Below are 20987 nucleotides of genomic sequence, written 5' to 3' on the forward strand. Positions count from 1 at the left end.
AAGTGCAGGAATGGGGGACTCCTGGGTGGTTCAGCAGTTGAGCATCTGCCTTTGGCCCAGAGTGTGATCCTGGAGCCCTGGGATCGACTCCCACATTGGGCTCTCTGCATGGAGCCTGCTTCTCTCTCTGCCTGTGTCTCTGCTTCTCTCTCTGTGTATCTCTCATGAATAAATAAAATCTTTAAAAAAAAATGCAGGAATGGGGTAATGAACAAGGTTACTTGTAAATGTTTGGGTTGCATGGGTAGGTGGGCCCTGCAGGGAAGTCGAAAGTTAGCAGAGGGTGCTTAGCCTGCCTCCACCCTGACCCCTGGGCAGGACCAGGATACCTACCGGCTTTGCTGCAGTCCACCAAGAAGGAGCTCTTCTGACCCACAAACGCCTTTGAGAGCCCTGCCCCCTTGGAGGTCACCTTGCTGGCGTCTGATGATGCCTTGGGGATGGCACTGTAACAGGTCTCTATGGATGACCTGGTCACGGACTCCACCAGAATGGATGAGGTCTCATTGGCTGAGCCAGGGCTGACCAGACGCTGGCCTAGAACATGGAAGGGAGAGGAGGCAGGAGTGAATGGCCAGAGCAAGTGGGTCCTCTCAGCTAGAAAGGAGAGAGCCCCAGGCAGAAGCCGCAGGAAAGTCCATGCACCCTAAACATTGGATCCAGTCCATGCACCTGGATCTAAACATTACCATTTCCCCATCTTAACCCCATAATGTCTTCCAAACTCCAGGGGTCCCACCCCACACAATGAGGCAAATGACAAAGCCTGGAAATCCCTCCCACATAACACCATGCCACTCTGTAGAAGTCATTTCATATCTTCACTGATATAAAATACCCTTATGTATAAATAGTGTAAAAGTAGTGTTACATGTTGGGGAGAACATATAACAAAATAATAAGAATGGTTCTCTGCATGTGAAAGGATGATTTTTCTATCTGAATCTTCAAATGTTTCTGCAATGAAGCTATACTACTCCTCCAACAGTGAACCAAGCAGGGACATGTAGAAGGGATCTACCACAGTATGTATGGTGATAACCTTGGGCCAGGGGCTGTGAGGTGCTTTTGACTGGTATTTTTTCTAGTGTTCTGAAGGAGGCACATTTTTATAAATTTAATAAAACCTTTTGATTATTTTAGAAGTGAAGGTTAGAAATGAGATTTTTCAGGTCCTGTTCTAAACAAATATGTAAGATTTAAAATATGTAAATATTTTTTCTTTTCTGTTAAAAACAGAAAACATGATTTTTCAATTTCTACCCTCCTCCTTATTATCCTGTAGGGGGAGGATGCTAGCATATATCCTTGGGATTCTAAAGATGTTTATTCCCCTGACATGTCATACCCTTTCTTTATATTCAAGATTCAAAGTAAATTCAATACAGATAAAATTACCCAGTTTCTAGTATCAAGGAACTCCGTTGATAATCTGGCAAGATATGCTCCACTGAGAAAAAGAGTCATATCAAAGCTGTTTGGCTGTTACCTGTCACCTTGGCCTTGAAAGGACTGCCCACAATGTGGTTGGGGCCGCCATATTTGACGCCAATCAGGTAGTTTCCAGGAGCCATGGGAGTGTACATGACTTTGTACCCTTCTGGGGTTTCCTGGCAATCCATTTTAACCTTGGACGGGCCTTCAATGGTGACAGATAATGTCCCTGGCCCTGCTCGGGTGGTGTTGATGAAAAATTCAGACTGGATACCTGGGAGAAAGGAAGAGGCAATGTCGTATTGGTTTGGAGGGATGAGGGGGTGCAGCTCAAGGAACTTTCCCAGGGGCACTGAAGTGACGGGGGTGCACACAGGTTCCTTCACAGAGGGGTGGCCTTGATAGTGGGCAAACCCACTGGTGCTAGCTCCTGCTCCTCACAGGCCCTGGGGGCAGTAACTCCCTTTCCAAGACAGAGGCAGGAGTGCGGCTGACATTTCGCCCACCAGCACCAACCCGCCAGGACACTCTGTTCTCTTCTCTGGGCAGGAGCAGTGGCCGAGAGCAAGGAGCCCAAGTCTTCATTGTGAGCCTGAAGCGCTGCTTCAGCTGCCAGGGCCCAGCCCTGCCTCCGGGAGGTGGGGGGTGCGTGGGCCCCTCTGACCTTTCCCTTTTCCTCTGAGTGGACTTGGAGAAGCTGAGCAGGCCCAGCATCTTCCCCCACAGGCTCTTTGGCCCCGACACCATGCTAAAGACCAGGGCAGCAGCTACAATGGGCCAACCCCTCACTTTGCCATGGACACTAGCAATAAGAACAGGGCCAAAACAACAGTTCCTGCTAACTGAGCAATACTTGCACCACTCAGGCTCCAGATCCCACGGTTAGCATCATGCTATGTGCCCAGTGATTCCCGTTTAACAAATGACAGAGGCTCAGGGAGGTCCGGGCACTTGCCAGTCAGCGTTACAAACTAGGAAATTGCTAGAACTGGGATGTGAACAAGTCTGTGTGGTTCTGGAGCCACCTGCCTGGCCTGTGGAGGCCTCCTGCATGGACATCCTGCCTTCTGACAAAAGAAAAGCTGGGCTGACCAATGACCAATGACCGTGGTGCCTTCCTGCCGGAGCTCAATGCCCTGCAAAAGCCTCCACTCTTTCAGGCCCATTTCCAGTCCAGAGGCGGGTGAGGTGGTCTCAGAGAACTGCCCTCTATGGGCCATCCCTGGCACAGTATCCTTGTGCAGGGCAGTGCTTCCTTCAGAGCCCTGGATGCCGCCCCAGCTGGGAACTATTTGGGTTTAATTATAGCTCCTAGGCCAGAGAAAGAATTATTGTTCTGGCTATCAATAAGACAAAGGCGCTGCTATCGTGCAGCCCTCAAACACAACCCAGCTGCTTCTGGAAGCTCCTGAGGCTCCTGTCCCAGGCACCAGCCCCCACCCGACTATCTCAACCTTGTTTCTAAACCGTGCAGCCAAGAAGCCCCTCATGCAGCAGCTGCCGAGCGAGGCTGTGCAGGGAAGGGAGGGGTGGCGCACGACAAGGGACGGCATTTCCAGGAAGTAGCTGCAAGGCGATGATAAGGAAAGATATTTTTAAAGTGAAGATGAAAAGACCGACCCGGCTGTAGTGGAAAGAAGCCCAATCCATTTTAACAAGTTGCACCCTTCTTGAGAAAGATCATGATCCGTGAATCCTGGCCGTGAGGGCCTGGAGAGGCAGGGGAGATGAGGTGGGTAAAGGGAAATGAGGACTTACAGGGCAAGAGCCACCTTGAACAACCTATCGGGAGGGCTCCCTTATTCTTCCCATTTTACAGGAAGGAAGTGGAGGCTCGGTGAGGTCAGATCCTTTGCTCCAGACCACACAGCTAGGCAATGGCAGAACTGGGATTTAAACACAAGATCTGCTCAATCTGGAGCTAAGGCACTTACCTGAGGGACGTGAGGAGAAAGAAAATCCACGTGCAGGAGTCCCTCTGACCGCTGCTTCCAGCTAGAACCAATACGATACCCCAAACATCTCTGGGCCTGGCAGTCTCCGCGCCCCCCGCCCCAACTCTGTGTACGCACAGCCGAGTCCCTGGGGGGTTAATGCAAGTTTACTGCAGCCCTACTGCATCGTGAAGGTGGGCGAGGGGGCGGGGGAGGGAAGGAGGCTCTTCTCTTCCACCCTGTGCACACTGGGGTTCCTGGAGCATTTTATCAGGAAGGCTGCTCTTCCAATCCAGAGCGTCTAGAACTCCCTGGTCTAATGCCTGACCTCTGAACTCCTCTGCAGCAGACAGTTCCACCCCAAATTCTCCACATTCCCCTGCTCCAAAACCTGCAAAATGGACTATTTAAAGCTCAAGCCAAGAGATACAACAAGCCCACCCATAAAAACACAGGGAAGTTTTCTTTATTCTGGAGGTCAGGGTGCCAGGCCCTCCAGCAGCCAAGCACAGATACCTTTTCATTCCATGCACACTGCAGCTGTGTAATCTTGGGATGGATATTTGGGAAAAGACTTGGGAGCAGGAGGGCTAGAAAAACAAGACGCCTTCCCCTTGACAAGAGCAATATTTACACAGGGTTTGAAACAGGCATGCTCTGTACCTCTCCCTCCTGCCTGTGAGTCGCCCTGTAAGACTGGCTCCTTCTCTCTGTGACATCCAGTTCTTGCAAAGCACAGCTTGAAACCCAAGCTCCCGAGAAGGCATGCAAACAGCCAAGTGGAAGCACGAGAGGCCCCGAAGGCAGCAGGTGTGACCCAGCAGGAGGGTAAGGTGGCTGCTGGCAGCTGCAGGAGACCTCAGTGGCTGCTGTGGGACCTGGACCAAGGTGTGTGTGGTTCCAAATGCCAGGAGGCCCCCGCATGGTCTTTAATGGTGGGTAGCTTGCCAGGGACCACATGCCTGTACTACTGCCTGGGAACCATTCCAGGCAGCTGGGAGAACAGGGGTCCTGGTTTAGGACACCCCACAAAGTGGGCCAGGGGTGCAGTTACTACTTCTGGGTGAGTCAGCCACTTAGAAAGGCAGCAAACCTCCAGGGTTAAGGGCACAGGCTTTGAGGTCACGGACCTGGGCTGATTCCTGGTTTGCCCCCTCCCAGCCCAGTAAGCTTAGGGAGGGACTCAGCCTTTCTGAGCCTCACTTTCTTCACCTATAAAATGGAATGGCATAGGGTGAAGTGTTACCATGCCTCTTCTAAGGGCAAGCTGCAGGCCCACAGTTCAGCGTGGAGCAAGACTGGATGGGCCTTGGGAGTCTAGAAGCACTCAGGCCACCCCTGTGGGTGGTTCTGCCAAGGCCACTGCTTTGACCAGAGCTTGGGGTGGCACGCCAGCCTGTCCGCTACCCCTGCACCTAGGCAGGGCCCCTTGGCCACTTAGGACACTGGCTCCCTAGGGCTGGATGCCATGTAATCGCAACCACTCATCTCCTTGCCCGTGGCGAGGCGGGTCTGCTCTGTCCAACGCACTGGATCAGGGGGAGACTAGAGCAGAATGTGCACATGCAAGGGACTCAAGCCGGGACCGGGCTGCCTTCCAAAGGCCCAACGTAACACCCAGTGCAAACCGTATCCCAGTGAGTCCGTGGCTATGGACATGCCCTGCAGAGAAGTATGAGTGGACAAGCTGGCACTCCGTACCAGTGACCCACCCGATGCCCACCTTTGGATCACGGTACAAATACTAACTACAGCCATCACAGAAAGTTCTTTAAGATGTTAAGTGAAAAATGTTGTATGACAATACGTGCACCAAGATTATTTCTGTAAAATAAAAGCAAAACTGTACATCAATCTTTTTAACAAAGCAACTAGCTAAGCAACCAAGCATAAGGATGCAGACACAGGCAGTTGGAAGGTCCTCCCCTGAACCATCAGTGGTGTTTCCTTCTGGGTCTAGATGGAGGGAGGGAGAAGCAAAGAGATGGAGCCAGTTTCATTTATATCCATCCCTGCCACCTCTTTCACAATTCCATGTGTCCCATCCATGGCAAAGACTAAAGACATTGTAACAAGTCCAAAAAGCTCTAGAATTCTTTGCCACAGTCCTTTTTCCTCTTCCCTGAGGACCAGAAACTATAAGGAGGAGGCAGGCCGTGATGGGTCCTACTGCCGACTGAAGGCTGTTTCTGTGAGCCTGGGGACCGCTGAAGGAACTAAGGAAACTCCCCTGGAGGCCCGTTACACGCACTGAATCCTCTGCAGGCAAAGAAACCCTCAAAAGCAAAGACAGGGCGCTGTATTTCCTCACAATCAGTGTCAAGGCACTTGGCCAAGGAAGACAGGCGACACACAGCACACAGTAATGAGGTGTGATAACACGGTCATCAAGCCCTTGCTCGCGGGTCAAACCACATGTCCCAAAACAACTCTGGAGATCAAGAGCTCGAGAGTATACATCATTACAGCTTCCCTGGGGGAGTGTGGAAAGAGCTTCTGAAGCCTGAAGAGCTCCAGCTGGCTCTGCCCCTGGAGCCGCCTCAGTTAAAGATGAGAGGCAGAGGTAGAGTGTTACCTGTGGTGCCCCCCTCAAGCCCGGCACCATAGGCGGACACCAGGGCAGGGTTCCCCGCTTGTCCTGGCTCCCCGACGCGCACTTTGAAGGGGCTTCCAACCACGTGGCTCCCGTTGAACTTGACGTCGATCGTGTGGATGCCGTTCTCATGGGGGATGAAGCGAACGGCGTACTTGTCTAGGAGAGTGAGTAAAATACAGGGTAAAGCTGAGTACGTGGACACCACCAAGTGAGGTGAGGACAAAGGATGGAAGGCCGGCCTGAGATGGTGAATTTTAAATCATTAATAAGACAACAGCTCTACTGGATGCCTGGCACCCAATATGTTGGATTTCAAAACCAGACGAGCCTATTTGTGTGTCCCTTGTCAACCCTTTGGGAAATGCATCCAAATCTCAAATTCTAGGTTTCATCTTCTGTGATATCTGCCTCGGGAGAATATTTCCTTTGTGAAAAGCTCACTTCTCACAGTTTCCCTATTTGGCAACTTGAAGGGAAAAGAAATGGTTCTGAATAAAGCTCTAAGCTAGTGACAGCCCCCCAGGGCAACAGCCAGGTTTTTCACAGTGTGTGTGGGTCATGGCATGTGCCAAGATAATCTGTGCACTGAAACAGACGCCAACCATAGCCATCCGTCATGTACCACCCAACTATCTCTTCCTCCTTGAAGCCCTCCCACCTGGGATGCAGACTGCCTGTTGTACCTCTCCAGATGTCCACCTTCACTGAACACATCACAGGACACGTAGTAAATGCCCGATAAGGGCAGTGATCACAGGGCCCTTCCTCATGCATCGGGGCCCACGTTCAATGTCCAGGCCTCATCAAGGCAGAAACTATTTTTTTCTCCTGTTCCTTTATCGTTTGGTTCTCTGTTCCCCTGGGGTCTTGGTGACCATCTGGGGTCCTCCCCAGGGGACTGCAGGCTTTTGACCAGGTCCCCACCCCACTCTGAGCTTCTCTGAGGGCAGGCATCGTGTCCTCCCAAGTGTCTCACACTTAAGGTTCACTGGCAAAATGGCTCCTTAAAGTTGATAGATGTCAGAGGATTCCTTATGTCAAGGGAGCAGGCAGGAAAATCTTAGGCTACTAAGCATCCTGGAGACCCAGATTCTTTGAAATTTATGAATGATCATCAATTAACTTTTCCCTCAGAGTAAAGTGAAGTCAAAGAGTACTTACTCATGCCATAAGGTCAACAACATACTAAAAATCTGTAAGATTTTGTTAAACTATGAGAAAAAAATCACAATGAATGTAATATGAATGGAATCTGAAAATAAAGCAGTATTTACTTTAAAAAAAAAAAAAAGAAAAAGAAAAAAAAAAAAGAAGGCTATATCCCAAAGTGTCTCCTTGTCCCCAGCAGATGTTTATACCCTAATTTGTAAACAGTGCCTGGCAACAACAGCAGAAGGGAATCTGAAGGCTCACTGGCCTTGATGAGGCTGACTAGCCCTCCACGGAGGTGCACGTTTGCAGAAACGCTCCTTGGGGAGGTGCAGATGCTGGGGCCTGCACACCGGCCTCTGGCTTACCTGGCTCCAGCTCAGACACGTGGCACTCCTCCACGGCTCCAGAGGGGCTGTGCACCTTTGCATCGATCTTGCCTTTTGCCCCATTCAACCTTATAGCAAAGGAGGCTGGCTGGTTAACTTTTAATCCCGATTCCTGGGAATTTAATACATTAGGACAGGTTACGGCCCATGGTGTTACTGCTCAGTGGCACACACTGACCTGACCCCAGGACTCCAGGGGACAGTTCTCATGCAAAAAAGGCCCAGAATGTTTATCCATATAACATCTGACAACAGAAGAGCAGGTGCCTTGTTTCACACTTCTAGCTTTGTATATATGGTGGTGGAGACACACATCAGCGTAGTCTAGCACTTGGTTCCGGCTGGAAGAGATGGTTACTGGATTTGGAGACTTACAGACATCCTGGTCAACGGAACTATACTTTCCATGTCCCAAACAAGACCTGGACAGCCAGGAAACCCATTGTTTTCCCAGCCAAAAAAAGGAAGGGCCCCCTTTTAAGAAGAGCCTGGCGACCGACAAAACCATGTACTCACCAACATGAACAAAGTTTTCTATCATTGCTATTTTTTATCTTGAGACTAGGAATGGAGACAATTAATAAACTCATAAAGGACCATACATGGTTAAGGGTCAGCAGGACTTGGGGTGACTATCATTTCCTAGCTATGCAAATAAGTTTCAACCTTCAAGTCCCAGTCTCCTCATCTGTAAAATGGGCACAATAATGGAATCTATACCAGACAGCTGCTGTGTGAGGATGAAATGAGTGATGCATTCTAAGCACTGAGCACAGGGCCTGGTCCATACACAGAAAGACTCGCAAAGGCCAGCTTATCATTAAATATTAACACACATTTAGAAGTTATCTGCATCCCCTCCCCCCAAAAAGAACACAACAGGAGGAAGATTAGCTTTCACTCTTCACTGGATCAGTTTCACCCTCCATGCTCTGCCCTGGAAACTACAGCCTCTTCCAGGAGAAGGGGATTAGAGGTTTAGATGCTTAAGATATTTTAAAATTGGCCAGTCCTGAGCCACAAAATTTTACAAGTTAGCAGTTTTGCGGTAAACTTGATTGGACGACCATTCCTCAAATGGTACCTCAATGTGCGATTGAAGGACGTGGGGGGTCTCGTTAAAATGCAGATTCTGATCCAGTGGGTCTGACGGCAGGGGGCGAGGAGCCTGGGATTCTAGGATTCTAATAAGTTGCCAGGCGATGCCGAGGCTGCTAGTCCTAGCAAGGCACTAAAGCTGCACTGCCTAATTTGGTAGTAACTAGCCATAGGAGACTATATATTTTTTTATATTTAAATCAATTAAAGTTAAAGCTTTGGTTCCTCAGTTACACTAGCAACATTTCAAGTGCTCAATAGCCACATGTGGCCAGGGGCTATCATATCACACAGAGGAGATGTGAGACATTTCCCTTGTTGTAGAACATCCTATTACACTGTGCTGCACTAGAGGTTACAGACTGGGAGGTGAGGACTATGCACAAAATTAAGGAACCTCTGATTACCAGATGGCCCCCCCCCCATCCCACCATCCCCTCCTCCACCAAATACCAGCCGACTTCAATTTTCTAAAAAGTCTTAAAAGCAAGACAAAACAATACACGCCTCTCTTTTCCTAATCAGCACCAGATGTTGGCGTGCAGGCCTCCAGCAAATCTCCGATAAATAATTTACATATCACTCAGCACCAAGTGATCCGGGGGAAAAACAGGACGAAGCTGACACTCGTCCCTCCAACTGTGGCAGCGGGTTACAAAAGTGTGACAGATACACAGCCTGCCGCATGCTTATTCAAATATTTACAACCCAACTGCAATGAGAGGACTCTACAGAAAAGTCTTCTGGAGAGGATTTCCCCAAACCAGGTTTTTGGGGGACAAAACCATTTACATTACCTGAATCCGCTTGCCGCTAAATCCTCAAGAGGGAGATAAACACCTCAGAAGATCTGAAAGAAATCTTTGAGATGCATGAGGGCAGCTCTTTGCCCTCAACAAATGCTGGTTTATCTCCCTCCATAGGTTTTAGTTAAGTTGGCCACAAAAGGAACTTCTGTTAAGAAGCCTTTAAATGAAACACAAGAAAAACATCAACACCACAGCGACCAGTTAGCACCCTTGGTACTCTCCAGATGAGGCCTCTTCAATCTGCTGACTGTGATTCTGCTTTGGGTTCTGTCTGGGTTCCCTAATGTCTGGAACAACCAACTATTCCAGCAATACCAATTCTCCTTAGGCAAGGTTAGAATCTCCAGTGTAAACCAAGGGCATGGAATTAGAGCCAAGGAGATGACCAACCTGAGATACAGGATTGGGTTTATATCCAGTATTTTCAAGAACTGGGGGGCAGCTGAAGGCTACTGAGAAATTCCATTAATCAGAAATCAGATTTGGGGATTCTGGTGTTAGGCTGCAAAGGATTCAGACACCTAATTACTTTTCAGTGTCCTGAGCAGAGATCCAAAGGTATCCCTAGTGGTTCTTAGTTCGGCTGTAAGCTCTAATGTAACCTTGAACTCAAAAGTTGATTTATGCTAGGAGAAAAGTGGCATTTCCTGGCATCCCAACAGGTTGGGATGTGACCACTTGCCACAGTGCCAGGGTGGGGATTAAGGAGGCCACAGTTAAGACCATGGGTTCTGGGGCCATAGAGACCCTCACTCTGCCTCATATTAGCTGGTTTCTGGTAGCCATAACCTCTCTGTATCTCAGCTTTTCCATCTTTAAAATGAAGTCAGGAGAAACCTACCCACTAGCCTCTTGCAAGGATTTAATGAGGCAATACTGATAAAGTTCTTACATAATGCCTTGCACACTTATTAAATAAGTCCTCATCACAAAATTAATCGTCAAGGAGCTTGAGGAAAAGAAACCCTGCAATAGCAGGCAAAATGTAACCAGACTGTTGGTCTTGTGTTCATTCTGTTTGAAAGCCCTCCTTATCCCTTAACCAATTATTAACAGGCCTCCTTTGTTCCTTTTGAATAAATATTTAAAAGACAACCTTGTTCTCAAACGTTAAGGTGTTTTGTTGACTGTGGCTCTGTTTTCACTTGCCTCAAGTGTCTCCTGTCCTAAACGTGGGGCGGGGGTGTGTGTGTGGGGGGGTGGTGTTTGACTCTGCCATGGGAAAGCTCCTCTACAGTTAGCAGCATCTGTGGTCACACTGGGATAGGGCCCTTGGCACTGCAGGGAGGATTGAAGCGGCCTCAAGAGTCCAGGGTCTCACTGGTTGGCCTGTGGCCAAGGAGATGGATGTTTCCTTGCGTCTCACCTGAAGGCTCATAACAGTGAGGCGGCGGGCGTCGTCAGAGGGCGCGATGACGGGTACCAGGTAAGGACTTTCGGGGATGTGCTCATCGTTGAACTTGATAGACACCTCGTAGTTACCTGTGGAGGCAGGAAAGTCCCATCATTTCAGATATTCTGGGAAGGTGGTTCCAGAGCGGCCTCTTGCTTCTTTCCTAGGACTGAAATGCCTTCCAAGAGACCCTGCCTCCCCAGTGGCAAAGGCCAGTTGGTTGAGGGTAGGTCACTTAGTCTAGGTTGAGCCAATATGATTCCCTTAGTTGGGCAAGGGCCAAGATTCTTTTTTTTTTTTTTTAAGATTTTATTTATTTATTCACAAGAGACAGAGAGAGAGAGAGAGAGACAGAGACAGAGACACAGGTAGAGGGAGAAGCAGGCTCCATGCAGAGAGCCCGATGTGGGACTCGATTCTGGGTCTCCAGGATCATGTCCTGGACTGAAGGCAGTGCTAAACCGATGAGCCACCCGGGCTGCCCAAAGGCCAAGATTCTTAATCTGGGTCCACAGGGCCTCCCCAAGGGCCTGTGTACAGAATTCGGGAGACCCAGGAAAGCTGAATTGGAAAAAAATATTACATCCTCACTTTCACTAACCTCAGGTTGAAATTTAGCATTTCCTTTCTTTAGAAATGCCAACAAGAAACACTAGAAGTACACATTAGAAGTCCTTGTAACTTTGTCACCAACAAAGATCACAGATATTTTCATGTCACTTTACAGTTTTAGATATGCCTTGACACATGATTTACACTCGCCACTATTTTGAAATACAGGTAGTTAACAGACCATCACCAAATGCTATGACTTCTTATGTTAAGGGAGACGTGTATATGTTACTATGCTACACATTCCCCTGAAGATTTTGATAACTACATTTAATTATAACTGATTTCCTTTATACTCCAATGCATTATATATGTTTCAAAACATTATCCTGACAAAAAGGGTCCATGGCTCACAGAAGGTCAGGAGCTGCTGCTTGAGCGAGCACAGATGCTGAGGCCACTCTTCTAGAGCAGCCACAACAACCAGTGGCCAAGGATGGGCAGAAAGGCTGGTTAGTGGCAAGAACACCATGGCTGAATGAAAGCATGAAGCAGAGAGGCCAAGAGAGAAGGACCAAAGAATAGGACTTCCTGCCCCCTGGAGGCCTGACTGGATTTCCTACCGTGGCAGTTCTAGGAGGCACTCCCATGCACCCCTACAGATAAACTCCTTTTCTACAAGAGCTAGCTAGCTTGCCAGGGTTCTGTTCCTTATAACCTAAGCACCCCCAACAAGGAACATGTCCTCAGTTGGCCTGTGGTTACATACCAGGCTCCTGGGCAATGTAAGACACTCCACATGATCCATTTTTATGGTCATCGAACGTAATCTCGGCCTTACTGGGGCCCTCGACAGCAATGGACAAGCCGCCAGCGCCTGCCTCCCGGGTCCAGATGCTGAATTCGGCTGAAGCAAAGAAACACCTGGTTTGTGACTGAGCCTGGGACAGGCTCTCTTCTTGCTCACACCCACAATGCTGGGTTATGGTTGCTCCCTTTTCTCTCTTTAACTCCAAGCAGAGCCCCAGGGGAAGGCATCATCAGTGTTTTGGAAGCATCAGCCATGAGAACATGAAATTCATGCAAAACCGGGCATCTCTGAATATATCCAACCAAGGCAGAAAAAGATGAGAATGCTTTGTTTTGTCCCCACCAGCAACCACCCTACAATTGGTTTTGTAGAATTCTAGTGTGTTCCACCGAATGTTAGCATTGCAGGATGCTCTGAGGAGCTTTATTAGTCTGCTCCCCTCTTAGATGCTCACAGAGTCATTATAGGCTTCAAGGGGCCCCTCAGTGAGAAACTTGTTTAGCTTTGGGTAAGTGAGCAACTCCCAAACATGTGGAGCCACAGAAGCCTTGTTTTAAAGAATGCCCCTTGAAAGGAGAAAAAATGAGTGGGAAATATCAGAAAGGGAGACAGAACATGAGAGACTCCTAACTCTGGGAAACGAACTAGGGGTGGTGGAAAGGGAGGTGGGTGGGAGGTGGGGGTGACTGGGTGATGGGCACTGAGGGGGGCACTTGATGGGCTGAGCACTGGGTGTTATTCTATATGTTGGCAAATTGAACACCAATAAAAAATAAATTTATAAAAAACATTAAATTAAATTTAAATAGAAAGAAAGAAAAGAAAGAAAGAAAAGAAAAGAAAAGGAAAAGAAAAGGAAAAGAAAAGGAAAAGAAAAGGAAAAGAAAAGGAAAAGAAAAGGAAAAGAAAAGAAAAGAAAAGAAAAGAAAAGAAAAGAAAAGAAAAGAAAAGAAAAGAAAAGAAAAGGATGCCCCTTAATACCACCATCAGAACCATCCACCCAGAGAGTCTGTTTCTGGAACAGGGTGAAGAACACCGGGTGCTCACACCACCAGGCTCCTCGTGTTCTTCTCAAGTAAAACGCCTGCCTGAACACTCACCTGGGACCCCTGCTTCTCCTCTCTCCAGGCCGGGGCCTCCTGCGCGGACCTTGTGGGCACCCCCCTCACCCAGAGGCCCCACAGTGAACTGGAAGGGGCTGCCGGTGACATGCTGGCCACGGTACTTGACGCTGACCGTGTGAACACCCATCTCCTGGGGCACAAACCGGACACAGTGAGAGTTCTTCCCCATGGACACGATCTCTGCCTCGGTCACGCGGCCAGAAGGGCTGGTGACATGGGCCGACATGTCACTGCTGTCGATTTCTGAAAGGGGGGGGGGGAGAGTTTGGGGGGAAAGAGAGCAGGGTTAGGGTGAGGGACCAAGGCAGAGAAGGCCATGCAGGACAAGCAGCAGAGGGTAAGGCAGGTGCAGCCCAGCGGGTATGGGGTGCTCAGGCTTCCTCCCATTCAGGGGAGACCTTCCTGTCTCCCCCAAACACTGGGTGGCTGTGGCCACCATAGATACAGCAGGGCCCCTCCAGCCACCCAGTGGAGAGAACATTCTAGGGACAGTGACACTTTCTGCCCCACCGAGTACTTTTACCATCTTCCTGGCTGGAGCTAATTCCACACAGCAGTTTCAAACCAGAGCCTGTCACTGAGAGTGACAGCAGGTAAATAAAAACTACAATAGCCCAGATGTTTCTAAGCCAAAGGTGACATGTGCCCATCTATCATGCTTATAGGAGCTCTTTTCCATAGGTAGGTAAGGGCAGAGAATTTAAGAAACGTCACCCTGTACTTTCGACAAGCCCTGGCATTTCTTTTAGGCAACAAGACAAAATGCATTTAGAGAAAAAAGTGAACACATGTTGGTCACAACTGCAAAGGGAAACCATGCGTGAGCAAAGCTTTGAGCAAGTCAAATACCAGAGGCCATGCTTTCAGAAGAGTGATGCCTCAGGTCACCGACAGCGGGAAGCAGACCACGTCTGCTGCACCTGAGGTGCTCATGCCATGCCAGTGACCATGCCCACACTGACGTGGTGGAGACAGGCACACTGCATGCTGGGTGACCAAGTAATGCCATCACCTAGAGCCACATGAAGCTGCACTCGCCAGCCCTACACGACCTGGGCTGAGCAGCCGTGACTTTGAGCCCTGAGGACAGAGAAAGGAAGGGGAGTTGAGGAGAGGGTCGCCCCACACGGCCTGGGTCCAAAGGAACATCCGGAAGCTGATGAGCCTGTCCTCCACTCTAACTGACAGAGGCTCATTTAGGTAACGAGGGGAAAAGTGAGTCTCACCCAGAGTGAGCTGGCACCAAGGATCTGATCAGAACAAAGAGGAGCCAAGAGCTAGAGAGACTTCGGAGGAAGAGTAACTGACCCGCTAGTTCCTCAGGAAACAAACAGATAATTCGCAAAAGGAGGAATGTAAAGCAAAGGAAAAAAGTCTGTCACCAGTGACCTGAGAAACGAAACTGAAAACGGGACACCGTATTTTTCCATCATATTGGTCAAAGTGAGAACGAAACCTAGTGCCCAGTGCTGGTGGGGAAATGGAGAAATGGGCACTGATCCTTTATCACGAGGGTGGTCTGCCAAGGTGGGGGAGCATTTGAACCACGTCAGCCCTGCCATCCCAGCCTGCAGCATCCATCCGACATGAAGCCAGCCTGCAGACACGGCGGTGAATGTTACAGAGCACCAGCTGCCAGAGCCCAGGGATGGAAGTGAGCTTACGTGGATGGAGACTATGCGATGAAGCACGGTGCATCAGGACATGGACCAGAATCTCAGGTAGTCATTAAAGATATGATGTGGAGGGGCACCTGGGGGGCTCAGTCAGGTAGGTATCTGACTTGATTTTGGCTTAGGTCATGATCCCAGGGTTGGGCTCCCTGCTCAGTGGGGAACCTGCTGCTCCGTCTTCTCCTGCCTGTGCTCTCTCTCGCTATCTCTATCTCTGTTGCTCTCTCAAATAAATAAATAAAATCTTAAAAATAAAAAAAAAGGAACAATGCCATCGGGCTGACATCTCTGAAATACCTCCAAATAGGCATCAGCAGGGCCATTCTCTCACTGACACGACTCTATTTGACAGATAGTAAATTCAAATCTAAAAGCTTATCTTCCCCACCTTGTGACAAAATAAAGCCATTTTCATTTGGAAGAGGAAAAAAGTAGCAGGTAGTTTTTCTGGGATGGGGCTGTGTGAGAAGAGTACTAAAAATATAAATAAATAATTACTTACTTACTTACTTTAAAATAGTTACCCATAGAGCACTTAGTATGTTCTAGGTCATGCCCAGACCTGGTTTCCAGTGGTGCTCACTGCCCTGACCCCTAAGCTCCTCAGGCTCACCTGGGATTTTCAGGTTCAGGTCACAGATGCTCCCGACAGTGGCCACAGATGGGGCCCGGCTGGTGCGGGTGATGCTCTCCTTGACTCTTCCCTCCCCGCTGATCTTCACAGTAAACGGGCTCCCTGCAAGAACCGAGAAGGCCCTCATAAGCAGCCCAGAGGCTGAGGGGCACAGCATTTATAGAAAACCCAAGCATCAAATGGGGAGGGCGGAGGGGATCAGACGCACCAGGTACATGCTCATCAGCGAACTTGGTGGAGACAATGTAAACCCCAGGCACAGTGGGGAAGTAGGAGACCTTGCAGGTACCATCTTCCAAGTCCTCTGTCTGGATGTCCACTTTGCTGGGGCCTTCCACTGCCAAGGATATGCCACCATAACCTGCAACATGGTAGCCCGGGGCTGATGGGACCGCAACTCACTGGAGAGGGGGAACTCAATGCATGCAGAAAGGATGTTTGGCTCTGGAAATTCAAACTGCTATTTCCAGATGGCACAAAGACAGAAGCGATAGGCAGCCCCCTATTAAAGAGGCCCAGGCAGAGAAACAGTTTAAAAGGCTCTGAGAAATCCCGTAGTGAAAAAATCTGGTAAGTATGGCTTTGATCACAGAATTCTTTTCTCAAAGATATCTATCAACATCCCATGGAGCACCTATCTCCTACAGAACCCACTGAGGAAGACACCTTGGCCATACGCCTCCAAGAACGGCATGTATTAATCACCAGCTACAGGTCTGAGAACTTGAACTTTTAAACTATCCCCAAATGCCTCAGATGTCCAGCCAGTGAATCATTAAGATAGAAAATTCAAAAGTTTAATGACCTAAAGAATCAACAGGGAGCATCGGCCCACCAAGATGAGAAATTTTCTAGCCCTCTGCCCTGGGACTGAGACTTTGTCTGGAAGCCACCACTGTGGCCATGACTCAAGAAGGCAGAAGATGAAGATACTAACAATGTGGCATAGCTTGAAGAGGCCCAATCCAATTCAAACCATTTTAAAGAGGAAACAGGGAGAGATTCCATATTTCCACAAAAGCACCACTCAGCTGACATGACCTTGGCCAGCTGGCCCAACCTCCTATGCTTGGGATAGGCCCAGGAGATCCTGGAAAGCTGCAGACGGTGGTGTACCGTACATGATGACAGAGAGATCTGTGATTTGTTTTGGCTCTGGATTCAAATGCCAGGAGCAGATAGGCTGTTTACTCCTGTAAGCCTCAGTTTCTTCATCTTGAAATGCAGATAATACCTACTTCACTAAGGGTCATGGGGTCTAAATGCTAATGCAGGTTCAAGGACCTACAGCTTGAAGGATGCTCAGAAAGTAACGGGAGGTGGTAGGATGAAAAGACAAAGCAGCCCAAGCAACAAGAAGACCATTCCTGTGAGCCTTCCCCCACAGACCTGCATCCCTGGTGTCCACGATGAACTCAGACATCTCGAAAGTCCTGCCCTCTGAGAGGCCACGGCCATAGACTTTGGCTCTGCGCGCATCGCCAATCTCAGACTGGACCACCATGATGGACACGGGGCTGTTGGCCACGTGGTTGCCATTCTTCTTGATGCTGACCAGGTGTTCACCCACCTCCCGGGGGATGAAGGAGATGCCTGCATCAGAGCACAGATTGGGGTTTGTAAGGAGGGGTGGGGGGAGGGGGGACAGGATGAAGGAGAGGAAACAGGAGGGAGACACACACCCAAGGACGGAAACTTTCCAGCAGCCCAGAGTGTCCAAGCTGGGGGGCCAACACTGCAATGGAGAAACTCGGGCTCTCTGAGGTGCTACAGGTCCTCAGGACAGGAGGAAGGCCCATCTCCCACCCAGCTCCGGCTAGGAAGGCAGCCCAGGCTCACCGATGTGGTTGTTGGGCAGCCTCTTGAGGAGACAGGGTTCGTCGCGGCCGGATGGTGCCTTGATGCTGGCTGTCAGGGTGCTCAGGTCCGTCTCGCTGATGTCGAGCAGGAAGTCGGCGGCAGAGCCTAGCTTGACCTGAGAGCACCGTCTGCTATCGTCTGGGAAACATCCCCCCCGGGCAGCTCCTATTACATGTGGTCTCCTCAGCTCCCAGGAGCCCTCACACCACATGCCAGTCACAGAGGAGCACATAAGGATGAATGACTCAAAGTTAAGAGAAAAAAAACCCATCTGGGACAATGAGCAGGACTAACTAACAATGAGTGCTGGCTATTTCTGTCTGGTTAAAGGGAAGACTGGGAACTGGCAGGAGACTGGGGTCTTCTCTCGGATCACTTTTCAAAGGAGACTTTGCCAGCGGGAGGCACCTGTCACCTGCCTGCCATCACCTGGGGTGTTCCTCAAGCGCATACACCTCCTGCTCCACATGGGACTGCTGACTGCTTCACAGTCCAGGACAAAAACCTTGCCTTTCAAATTCCCATATAATCTATTGACAGTGTAATATGAACACAGCAAGCACCAGAGACATTAGGAGTGTGGGCTTTGAATCAGATAACCTGGATAGGAGTCCCAGAATACCTACCCATGAACTTGGCCAAGCCACTACCTCTCCCACCGTCAGGTTTTCCAACCATAAATAGCAAGGAAATCTATCTAGTGGTGATGCTGAAGGGCATCTTTGAGTTCATGTACTCCTGTAAAAGGTATCTGAATGCCGCTACCTGAGGGCCTACTATTGGCTGCTGGAGTCAGATTGGCACACAAAAAGGTACCCTCTGAATGGTTGTTGCTTCCTTTTCCTTGGATTACCAGCTAAGGGAAGAATTAGGCCAGCCCAAAGTTGACTTTGCACCCCACAGACTCCCCCAAGGAGTCTGCATGAAACCTACACTTAGATGCAGAGCCTGCTGCCACTGGTCTGATGGGGAGAGGGGCTGTTGGGGGAGCCATACCTTCCCCTAGGAAGCACCCCCCACAAGCCAGGTAACCCTACCTGTGATCTTGGCTGTGAAGGGGCTGCCGGGGATGTGCTTGTCATTGTACTTGACCAGAATGCTGTAGTCGCCTGGCAGGGTGGGGAGATAGGTCACTGTGCATGTTCCATCTTTGTTGTCGATGCAGCTGATTTCGGCCTTTGAGGGTCCCTCAATAGCCAAGTCTAGGCCACCTGGGGACGGGAGGGAAAAGGGAGAGCCTTTAGTGAGAGAGTGTTTTCTTGTTTCAACAGGGATAACACCTCATCTAGGGCGGTCCCAATGCCAGGAACAATAGACTATTACATGCCACATAAGCTCAGGCAAGGAGCATGTCAGAACAAAGCAATTTACATGGTAAACCTGCCCAGTGGAAAGACTTTCCACCATCTGAATTCTTCACTAGGAGTGACCCTGAACTTTTCTCTATTCTTCGGGATACATGGGACATGAAAGGGATGGCACATCAATCACACATATGGGAGGGTCACATAAAGACTGTCCCTGCTGGTGGGGCACTGACTGCCATCATGAAAGTCCCATAAGAACCACAAATTTAGGGGTGCCTGGCTGGTTTAGTCAGTGGAGCATGCAACTATCGATCTTGGGGTTGTGAGTTTGAGCCTGCATTAGGTGTGATTACTTAAAAATAAAATCTTTAAAAAAAAAAGAATCACAAATATAGAAGTCTCCAGGACAACTATGGGCATAGGTATAGAGCTTTATCTGGAATGGGCAGTAGCTTATGTAGTCCTCTAGATATACGTACATATGCAAAAAAAGAAAAGAAAAAGCATCATCTACTAAAAACATGTTTGAATTTCAAGCAAGTCTCATAAAATATTTCATAGCATTGATCTGATTTTCATCAGAATACAAAGGACTTCAAAAATTCTGTTTTGGGTAAAGACAGAGCAGCTCTACCTAAGAGATTTATGAGAAAAGAAAAGACAAATGCTATCATTCAGCTGTCTTATTTTTAAAAGCTGCTCTGGAACTGTATCTACTTAACTCTCCAAACTTAAGGCCAGAAGCATAAAATCACATAAAACACACGGTACCTTCTCCTGCATCCTCAGTGACGATGGTGAAGGTGGCAGTTTTGTTGGCCACTCCATATACCAGGCCTGGACCATATGCAGAAACGCTCCCACTGTTCGGGTAGTTCACGTAGAACTGGAGTGGGCTTTCTGTGTTGGCAAAGAACACAAAATCGAGGGGGACTCACTGACGGGGGAATGCATCCCTTGAACAACCAGTGTCTTAATAGTCACCTAACAGCAGGTAGGCGTGGTGTCTCCTATGCAGGGGCAGAAATCAGAAGGAGACTCCTGTAGAGCTCACCATGCTGCGATATCCAAGGGGTCTACTCGTACTGCACAAGAAAAACAATCCCAAGGGTTGCTCCAGAATAGAAGGGGGCTCAGGTAGGACAGTGCTGCTCCACTTGACCAATAAGGAGGAAACATCTGACCATGTGGAGACATGACCCACTACTGGAGGGAACACAACTGGAAAGGTCTTTTGTGAAGGCCATTTGCTGTGCCTTTCAAAATGTAAGGCTCTATGAGGCCCCTCGTAATCTATCCCACAGTGGTCCTTTCTCCCCACCCTGCTCTCAGCCCTGTGCAAGGTCTTCTATTTCCATAGCATGCAGATCCAAATTAGAAAAAGACTCCAGTGTCCAACAATAGGGAGCCAGTTAAGTAAACAATGGTCTACTCGCAGGTCATTAAAAACAATGATGGAGGGATGCCTGAGTGGCTCAGCAGTTGAGCGTCTGCCTTTGGCTCAGGGCTGATCCCAGGATCTGAGATCAAGTCCCACACTGGGCTCCCTGCCTGGGGCCTGCTCCTCCCTCTGCCTGTGTCTCTGCCTCTGTGTGTCTCTCATGAATAAATAGGTAAAATCTTAAAAAAACCCAAAAAACCAAAAAAACAAAAACAATGATGGGGGGGCACCTGGGTGGCTCAGTTAAGTGTCCGACTTTTGATTTCAGCTCAGGTCATGATCCCAGAGTGGTGAGATCAAAACCCTGCGTCCAGCGCCACACTGAGCATGGAGCCTGTTTGAGATTCTCTCTCCCTCTCCCTCTGCCCCTCCTCCCTTACTTGTGCTCTCTCTCTCTCTCTCTCTCTCAAAAAAAAAAAAAAAAAAAACGCAATGAGGGAGATCTGTATTAACTTCAGAGATTATTCATAATGTGCCACAGAAAAAGACAAGCTGCTATATAACATTAATTGCATTATCTCATTTCTTTGAAGAAAAAACAGAACAAAATTATATTCATGTTTTTCAGGCACAGAGAGAAACATCTGGAAAGACACACACCCAAGGAGTGGAAGTAAAAGGGAAAGAGGAGAAAGACATTTTTTACTTTCTCTGTATCTGCATCTTTACAATATTTAGATAAAAGCAGATAATGTATTTTCACTTTAAACAAATATTATACACGCAGAAGTGCATAAACTACAGCAAATACTGAACTGGGAGAAATATTTGCAACTTTTATCA

At 48.8% G+C, this 20987-nt stretch overlaps 1 protein-coding gene across 7 annotated transcripts in view; it reads right to left on the reverse strand.

Annotated features, from left to right (window-relative positions):
• The window catches only part of FLNB (filamin B), a 138537-nt gene that overhangs the window by 2484 nt on the left and 115066 nt on the right, over window positions 1–20987 (reverse strand). For 6 of the 7 annotated variants that reach the window (XM_072785700.1, XM_072785698.1, XM_072785697.1 and 3 more), the window contains 13 exons: window positions 19535–19663; window positions 18494–18667; window positions 17436–17594; window positions 16986–17189; window positions 15805–15957; window positions 15576–15698; window positions 13266–13532; window positions 12124–12261; window positions 10776–10891; window positions 7482–7614; window positions 5944–6120; window positions 1490–1708; window positions 334–537 (listed from right to left, as the gene is read on the reverse strand). In XM_072785700.1, coding sequence (XP_072641801.1) covers window positions 334–537; window positions 1490–1708; window positions 5944–6120; window positions 7482–7614; window positions 10776–10891; window positions 12124–12261; window positions 13266–13532; window positions 15576–15698; window positions 15805–15957; window positions 16986–17189; window positions 17436–17594; window positions 18494–18667; window positions 19535–19663 — 2196 coding nt within the window. The remainder of the gene's footprint in view (window positions 1–333; window positions 538–1489; window positions 1709–5943; window positions 6121–7481; window positions 7615–10775; window positions 10892–12123; window positions 12262–13265; window positions 13533–15575; window positions 15699–15804; window positions 15958–16985; window positions 17190–17435; window positions 17595–18493; window positions 18668–19534; window positions 19664–20987) is intronic. The other variant, XM_072785699.1, reaches the window with a different exon arrangement.

Source organism: Canis lupus, chromosome 19 (genome assembly GCF_048164855.1).
Source record: "Canis lupus baileyi chromosome 19, mCanLup2.hap1, whole genome shotgun sequence".
Classification (NCBI taxonomy): Eukaryota; Metazoa; Chordata; class Mammalia; order Carnivora; family Canidae; genus Canis; species Canis lupus.